Source organism: Calliphora vicina, chromosome 1 (assembly GCF_958450345.1).
Source record: "Calliphora vicina chromosome 1, idCalVici1.1, whole genome shotgun sequence".
Lineage (NCBI taxonomy): Eukaryota > Metazoa > Arthropoda > Insecta > Diptera > Calliphoridae > Calliphora > Calliphora vicina.
The window spans coordinates 45,387,214-45,396,074 of NC_088780.1; the positions used below are offsets into that span (position 1 = coordinate 45,387,214).

The 8,861-nt window shown below is 28.6% G+C and overlaps 1 protein-coding gene across 1 annotated transcript; it reads right to left on the reverse strand.

The window, feature by feature from the left end:
* Positions 1–337: 337 nt before the first annotated feature.
* LOC135948981 (uncharacterized) lies at positions 338–7,075 on the reverse strand. The gene is made up of 4 exons (XM_065498437.1): positions 6,917–7,075; positions 1,652–1,882; positions 698–1,567; positions 338–639 (listed from the first exon to the last, which is right to left on the reverse strand). Exons 2-4 carry the CDS (start codon positions 1,863–1,865, stop codon positions 434–436), a joined length of 1,290 nt encoding a protein of 429 aa, XP_065354509.1. The 5' UTR covers positions 1,866–1,882; positions 6,917–7,075; the 3' UTR covers positions 338–433.
* Between the last annotated feature and the right edge of the window lie 1,786 nt (positions 7,076–8,861).

The window sequence follows — 8,861 nt, forward strand, 5'->3', positions numbered from 1 at the left end:
TTGAACAAGACCTTAAAGTGAGGTAACTCGGGATGAGAAAAAACACCTGTTTGGTCAAAGTGTCAAATTTGGAATCCCTCTAACTCAGAGAGTTCTTGACCGATCTTGTTGAAATTGTGTCTACATTACTATCTGATAGGACAAAATTTCGTTGGTGCAAATTTCGTCCCGGATCGGAAAACATCAATTATAAACATTTTTTCAATGGACTTTTTTTTTCGTTTGTGAACATTTTTTTTATAAAATTTTTTATTTAATTCTATAGAAAAAGATCGTCAAATAATTTTGTCCACATAGATTTTGATTTGGAACCACAAAATTACATAAATATTATTAAAAGATGTGTGTTTATTAATTAATTATAAATAATCCTGATTTATACAGTTTGTACATTTGCTAATAAAATATAATACAAAATCACATTAAAGTTTGATCACTTTCTTGACGTAATATCAAAAATACCCTTATTATTTAAAAATGGATAGAATTGCAGCATAGCTCGTACATATATGGGATTTGTGAAACATTTATAACGAAATACATCACCCTCTGGACCGGGTTTCATAAAATTATCCATATTAGCATCTTTATCAGAAGGATATAAAATAGCAGGGGCTATCGTATTGGCAGTAAAAACACCTGTGAATAAAAGTATTAATTTAGTAACATTAAGATTTCTTTTAATTTTAATACTCACCCCAATAGCCGTATTTCAACATCTTGATATGAAGTTCCTTGAGCGAAGGAATTGTCTTTGAATATTTAAGCAATTTGAGACATTCGCCCAAGCGTGAGTGATACATTTGTATGAAATGATCAAATTCTATAATTTTTATGTCCAAATTCACAGAATTGGTAATCACATACCAAAGATCTTGTACCGGTGAACCCCATTTACATATTTGAAAGTCCACAAATAATGATTCTTTAACTTTGCCAGATTCATCATGGGTGAACATGATATTGTTGGACCAACAATCACCATGATTTAAAACGTTAAACTCATTAGGATTTACAGTGTTTAAGAGTAAATTTTCATCAAAATATTCATCCATTGTAGGAGTTTTTGAAATATATGTTTCAACATCATCTAAGCCCCATTCGAGCAAAGCTTTCTTAAATAATTGTGAACGTGGTTCATACAGTGCCGCCATCATAGGACGATTTGCTTCATTAAAGAAACTAGCATGATACATTGGTTCGTAGGGACCATTCAGCTCCTCATAAACAGCCGAAGCTGCATGAAATTCTGCTAATTTATTGAGTACAACTTTCATGTGGTCCATATCGAAACCTTTCAAACGATCAATATTGCCAAATTGTTTACGTTTTAAATCCTCCATTACCAGTGTAATCTTTTCGGGTGTTACATCAAAATGTAAGCACTTAGGACCCAATTTAACATCTACACCGGCATCTTTGTAGAGTTGTTCAAACTTGGGTATATAATTGGCATACATTTGTTTCTCTTTGGGGAAGAGATTCATGGCACTAACGAAAGCTGCGCCATGATTACTAGCATCCAGGACAGTTTTTAATATGTATGAAGCCTGTTGAGAACTGCCATCTGTAAATAAGTTAAATGAAAATAAAATCACGTTTAAAAATAAGTTAATTTCTAAAACAATTATAAATTATGAGAATCCTTTACCTCTCATTTCAAGATCAATTATAACACGCACCATGATCGATGTATAATTTTCACCCGGCGCTGTAGCAGCTATTGGTGAAAACTTTGTAATGCACTTGTAATCAGGAACATCTTTTTCCAATATTGGCACAAAATAATCTTCATTTATCCATTTTGGTATATCCAGAAACTCATTAGGATTAACAATCTCTTCTGGATTATTATTTGGTGGCATTGTCAATGAATTTCAATCTAAATTAAGAAAATATTATCATAAATTATTAAAAATATTAAAGTATTATTTCTAGGTATGTACTGTTTATAAGTATAAACGAATAAATTTTAATTACAATTCGTTTCACATATTGTGTGTTTGTTTTCAGCTTGTAAACAACTATAAAGACAGCCGTTTGTATTAGAAAAAATGATTTATGAATATTCAATACTGAGCAGATACAAACGATTTGACTGTTTTAATAAAAAATAGTCACAAAAAAAGTAATTAAAATAAAAGTATGCTTTTGAATAGCAATTATTGGAATAAATTATAATCTGTTTTTGTTCAGACAGTAATAGAACAAGTATGATGATTTGCTAGTGATTGATTATATAAGTTTTGATTTTATTATCCAAATAATTGATAAATACATAAGATAAATACATACATGTATACTTATCGATAATTTGAGTAATAAAATCAAAATTTTTAAAAAGCTGCCTAGCAATATGTTTATCATTAACAATCATTTAGCATGAGCTAAATTCATTAAGTAAATTACGCGAAATGAAATAAGCAATAATGTTATATTCGTCTATGGTAAATGTCAATATCAAATATACCTAAATTTCAATTCAGTCAACAATTATAGTATGAACGTCTAAAAGGGCGTATAAACAAACCATTTGGCTAAATCTTTAAGAGACGATAAAAACACCATAAAACTTGAAAATACTATTGATTTACTTGTTTCCAAATATTTGCTAAGACATAACGCATACTTATACCTGTGCAAAAATTCAGTGAAAAATTCGAGTCAGAACCAGTTAAAATTTTTCTAAAATGGAATAAGGGCATATATAATGGGGGATTTCAGGTCAAGTGAACCAACTTTTGAAATCGATGTCTTCCGATCGGGATGAAATTTGCCACAGGTTCTATTGGATAGTAATTCAGACACAAAATCAGGGGGTCAAAATTTGACCTTATTCCAAACATGTGTTTTTTCTCATCCATGTAACTTATTACCTATTGTTCTTAGCAAAATGTGTCCCAAAAATTTTAGATAGCTCTTTCTTTAATCTTCCGAAAAAAATATTAAAAATAAAAAAATGTTTAATATTTTTTCCGAAATCAAAAACTTTGTTGACTTTTTTTTCAGAATTAACCATTTCCACCTTTGCAGATGACACTGCAATTCTTAGTTCTCATGTGGACTTAAATGTAGCATCTAGAAACCTTGATAATTATTTCAGGCACGTGGAGACGTGGTTAAAAAATTGGAGAATACAAGTGAACGAAATTAAAAGCAAGCACATAACGTTTTCACTTAGGAGAGGAAATTGTCCACCAGTGACACTAAACAGTGTGAACATCCCACAGTCTGACAACGTTACATACCTTGGCATTCATTTAGATAGACGACTTACTTGGCGTCGGCACATAGAAGCCAAGCGGCTCCATATGAAACTAAAAGCTTCTAATTTACACTGGCTAATCCACCACCAATCGAAATTAAGCTTTAACTGCAAAGTCATCCTGTATAAGACAGTCTTAAAACCAATTTGGACATACGGAATCCAATTATGGGGAACAGCAAGCAATACCAGTATAGATCTTATACAGAGGGCACAATCCAAAATTCTAAGAACCATGACGGGAGCTCCATGGTATATAAGAAACGAGAACATCCACAGAGACTTATATGTACCCTTGGTCAAAGATGAATTTAGGAAAACTCGTGAAGCTTATTTATCAAAATTACATCATCATCCGAACCCGCTCGCAAGGCTACTTACAGTAACTCAAGACAGCTCAAGCTGATTTACCACTCATCTAATTTTCCAAATATGATTCTCCACTGAGAGAACAATAATTGTTTACACACTACAGTTTGTGTCGACAAGAAACCAACCAATTGTAGTAAGGAAATGTAAGAAAAGATAAATCACGGTTTATTGTTGGTGTTTTGTTTAAGCTTTGATATTTTTACAAATAAAGCTTGAGTGTCTGTAATTCTCAAACACTCTATAGTTTTATTTGTATAATATCTGTAAGCCTTTTGGGAAAAGGTTTCCTGATGATCTGGCCTAAGCAACCAGTGAAATGCGCATAGGAACTAGCTTATCCCCCAACAATAAATTTCAGTGAATTTATCAAATTAAAAATTGGGAATTTTACCATAAAAACAATTTTACTAAAATAATTGTTTAGTTTTAAGATTTAATTACATATTGTAAGGCCTAGAAATTAAAGGCAGGAATAATATTATAATAAACTTATAAATATTTGGTCGCTTAGTGTGTTGAGTTACAAAATATTTATTTTGATATATATCCCACTTGCATCCCACTAAGCCATCAAATAGGTCTTTAAGGAAAATAACTAAGTTTTTTTGAGGAAAAAATAAATTCAAAAAGGGACCATTTTGGAAAAAAGTTCAATTTTGCAAAAAAAAAGTCAACAATTTTATGTCTTGAGTAGGGCAAAATTCCGGGGAATTTTGTATCGGGAATTCCCGGAAATTTTGCCAATTTTTCACTACCCGATTCCCGGGATTTTTAGTCGGCAATCCCGGGAATTAAAAACTGACGAAAATACATAGAAAACAAGTTAGAACTCAATTTTTTTCACCAAAAAACAGTGAAAAGATTTTAAAGTTTTTTGCTCATATCTTGGCAATAATAGACCGGTTATTATTATTATTTATTTGGGGTTTTCGTATAAAAATTTAAAAAGTGAATTCATTATTTATCGAATTTATTTCTTATTGAATCATTCTAATTTCTTCTTCAAATCCATAACAAAATAGCTTAAAAAATTTATTAAATGATTAAATTGTTCTTCAATTAAAATCTAGTACAAAAAAGGTTTAAGACAATTTTTTCAATTAATTTTGTAAATGATTTGATTTAACAAAAATTTAATCATTCAAAATTTAAATAAAATCTGTTATTAATTAACTTTAAAATTAATTCAGATTCATTCCAAAGGCTTTCGAATGAATATTAAAAATTAAATATTAGGAATGGATTTACGGAATGAAAGGCTGACATTTTTTAATTACGAATTAAGATTTTAGTGAATTAAGCTCAAATTTTATTAATTAATTCTAAGCTCTGATATTTAGTAATTATAACATTAAGTTTTTATATGAAATTTGGCTATAATATTCCTTAATTACATTATCATTATATATTTCGGGAATAGCCGGGTACCCGGGAATGTAGAAAAAAAATTTCCGATTCCCGGGAATCAAAAAAGGTCGGGAAATTAAAAACCCTAGTCTTGAGTTACAAAATATTTATTTTAATAGATATCTCACTCGATCATAAGCGACCAAAAGGATTTTCAAGGAAAAGATCTAAACTTCCTTTTGAGTAAAAAAAATATTAAAAAAATTAGCATATTTTGGAGAAAAAAATTCGATTTTCAAAAAAGTCAAAAATCATAAGTCTTGAGTTACAAAATATTTATTTTGATAGATATCCCACTCGCATCCCACTAAGCGATTAAATAGGTCTTAAAGGAAAAGACCTCAGCTTTCTTTTGAGCAAAATAAATTTTTTAAAAATGGCCCATTTTGGAAAAAAGTTAGATTTTGCAAAAAAAAGTAAAAAAAATTGTATGCCTTGAGTTACAAAATATTTATATTGATAGATATCTCACTGCCATCTCATTAAGCGACCAAAAAACTCTTTAAAAAATGGATCTAAGCTTCCTTTTGAGCAAATAAAAAAAAATTGTAAAAGGGTCTATTTTGAAAAAAAAATTGTAAAAGGGTCTATTTTGAAAAAAAAAATTATATCTTGAGTTACAAAATATTTATTTTAATTTTCGCATCCCACTAAGCGATCAAAAAGATATTCAAGAATAATATCTAAGCTTTCTTTTGAGCAAAAAATAGAAATTAAAAAAGTGTCTGTTTATCTAAGCTTTCTTCTGTGAAAAAAGGGTCCATTTAAAAAAAAAAAAGTCAAGAAAGATTTTGATTTCGGAAAAAAAATAATAAAATTGTTTTATTTTTAATTTTTTTATCGAATGATTGAAGAAATAGCTATCTAACATGTTTGTTACACATTTTGCTAAGAACAATAGGTAATAAGTTACATGGATGAGAAAAAACAACTGCTTGACCAAAATGTCAAGAGAGTTCTCGACCGATCTTGTTGAAAATTTGTGTCTGAATTACTATATTGATTCACTTGATATGAAATCCTTCGTATATGCTTTTTGTTTATTTTTTACTTTCAAATTCGAAATATAATGTGAAATATTTAAGATATTTTTTGACGACTCACGACTCTAACTTAAATATATTGAATGTAATCCGTAAGTAAGAAATTGTGAGTACAGATATCAAATTAATGGCAAAAATATAGTAAGTTGCAAAGCTAATTTTTATTTTTTATCTTTTTAATGATCATAACTTTAGGAGCTGAATGAGAAACAGCCAATTTGTTTGGTATGGTCTAGCAATATGTGTAATTTTTTTTTCGAAACACAAAAGAAGTACATTTCATTTGAAAGCAATTTCAACGAGTCTCCAATTTTTGTTTTTATTTTATCATATACAATATTTCCTACTTATATGGTGGTGTTGGTAAAATGGACTTTGTCACGAAACTCTAAGTCCACTATTATAATTATAGATATTTACAATAATTATACACATTCGATCGTTTTATATCATGATATACTTGAAATAACCCGTTAAATGAACAATTAATACTTGTAACTATTTAATTATCATATTGTTTTATGTTCAAGAAAATTATTTCAATAATTAAAATGATTATTATGTGTATACAAATTACCATAATATTTTCATTAATCATGAAATTAATATTGTTACAAAATTTAGCTTGAGCTTATTTAGAATAACTTTTAATTTCACTTTACAAAACATTACTTTTTCAAAACACTACAATTTTAGGGATTATAACCCAAAAGTTATGCATATATGTAATAAATTATCAACTTATTTTAATCTTAAAATATTTATGTAAGCAATTTTTGGATCAAAGTTCACTCTACATAATTTAGAAAAATTTACATTATTTACTCACATCACAATTTTGCTATTTTTAAACAAATACAAACAAATTTCCACAATTTAACAAAATAAACAATCCAACAAAATACTAATAAATTATAAAATAAATAGAAAATTAACTTTTTCTAAATTTTAGTTGACTAGCGAGCAAAAAATACCGTGTTGTCGCGTGTCCGTATCTGACAGATATGAACAATGTATCTAACAAATTTGATACCCACACGAGAACGTACTAAATTAGATGTTAAGAGAGAGTTACTTACTACTGACTTAATGAACTGATCAAAACAAATAAACAACAACAATTCGAAAATATATATGGAAACAACTTATTGTGGTAGGGCGCAAATACAACAACAAACCCATTATAAAATTATTAAATAGTCAAACATTAATCAAAGATCTGTTTCCGATGAAATAACAAATTTTAATTTTGGATTGGATGTTAATTTTATTGTATGTACATTAGGATGGCACCGATAAAAAGTTGTCAATATTCCCAACTATATTTATTTATTTATTTACAAGTTTTAAATGCATAATTAATTATGTATATAAAAAATAAAGAAAGGTACTAACAACAAAGGTTTTCGACCAAACCCAACTATAATGTAGGTTTATTTCATTGTAATTCATTCAACTAAAATAAAAAGTTTAATTCATTCTAAGATACGGTTTCTCAAAATGTTTGACGTCAAATGACGTCAGTTGAATTTTACATAAAAAATATGCGTTTTTTGGATGGACCTGGTACCCTCGGTATCAACAATTTTCAAATTTGTTTTGATTTAAAATATTTAGTGTAAAGTTATTATTTCAAAAAGTATAAATTCCTAATACATCATCTTAGAAATTGTTTTGAAAATTTAAAAGGAAAAAACTTTTTCATTTTCCCAAAAACTAGCGAAAGTTGGCCTTTTTTTTCAAATGCATATAACTTTGGAGTCAGTCACGATTTTTAAACTATAATTTTTTGTTTGACAAATCAATTTGTTGTTAGTCCAATAAAGAAAAATGGAGAAAATCTTGAAATATTTGGACCTGCTGTTATCACAAAATTCTAGTAGTGGGTAAAAATGTTGAAAATTTAATTTTCAAATGCAAATATCTCCTCAGTTATAAGAGATAATTGATACCTCGATGAGGAGATTTTATATATGTAATTTTTTTGAAATTGGAACATACACTGAATCAATTAAGTCTCCGTACAGACATACTCATAATATAAACTAGCAATTTATGGTCACTTTTCAATACATATTTAAAACTTTTTTTAATTCATTTTATAAAAAATCTTATAAACTAGAAATCAACATAAAAAAAATACAAACGTTTTCCTTAAAAACATAAAAATTTACATAAATTCAATAATTGTACGAAAAGTATCACCAAAAAAGTCTCCGTACAGTTAACCGTTTTAAGGCTAGGAATCCCAATATTAAACTTAATTGCATTTAATATGTGGTAGGTCCTCCTTTCTAAGCAATTGCTTAATTTTAATGGCTGTGCATGGAACCAGCATTGTTGTTGTCAGGGAATCCAAAAATAAGCAAATTTTAATGGATAGAAAGAAAATTATTATTAACTTGCAAAATGAAGGAAAAAATCTAACCGAAATCAAGGATATTGTAAAAAGACCACGCTCTTCCATTCAGTACGTTATTCAACAGTTCAAAAAAACCGGAACAATGGCAAATAAACAAAGAACTGACCATTCAAGAAAAATAGATCACCACTTAGAGAGAAGAATTGTACGATTTGTAGAAGGTAATCCAAAAATTAACGCATGTTTAATTGCGGGAAACTTGAAAACTAGTGATGAATTAACGGTAAACCCCCAAACTGTAAGAAACGCTCTTAAACTAAATGGATACAATGGTCGAGTAAGCCGTAAGAAGCCCCTTGTTCGAAAAGTGAACATGAAAAAGAGATTGGATTACGCTATCGAGCATATTGAT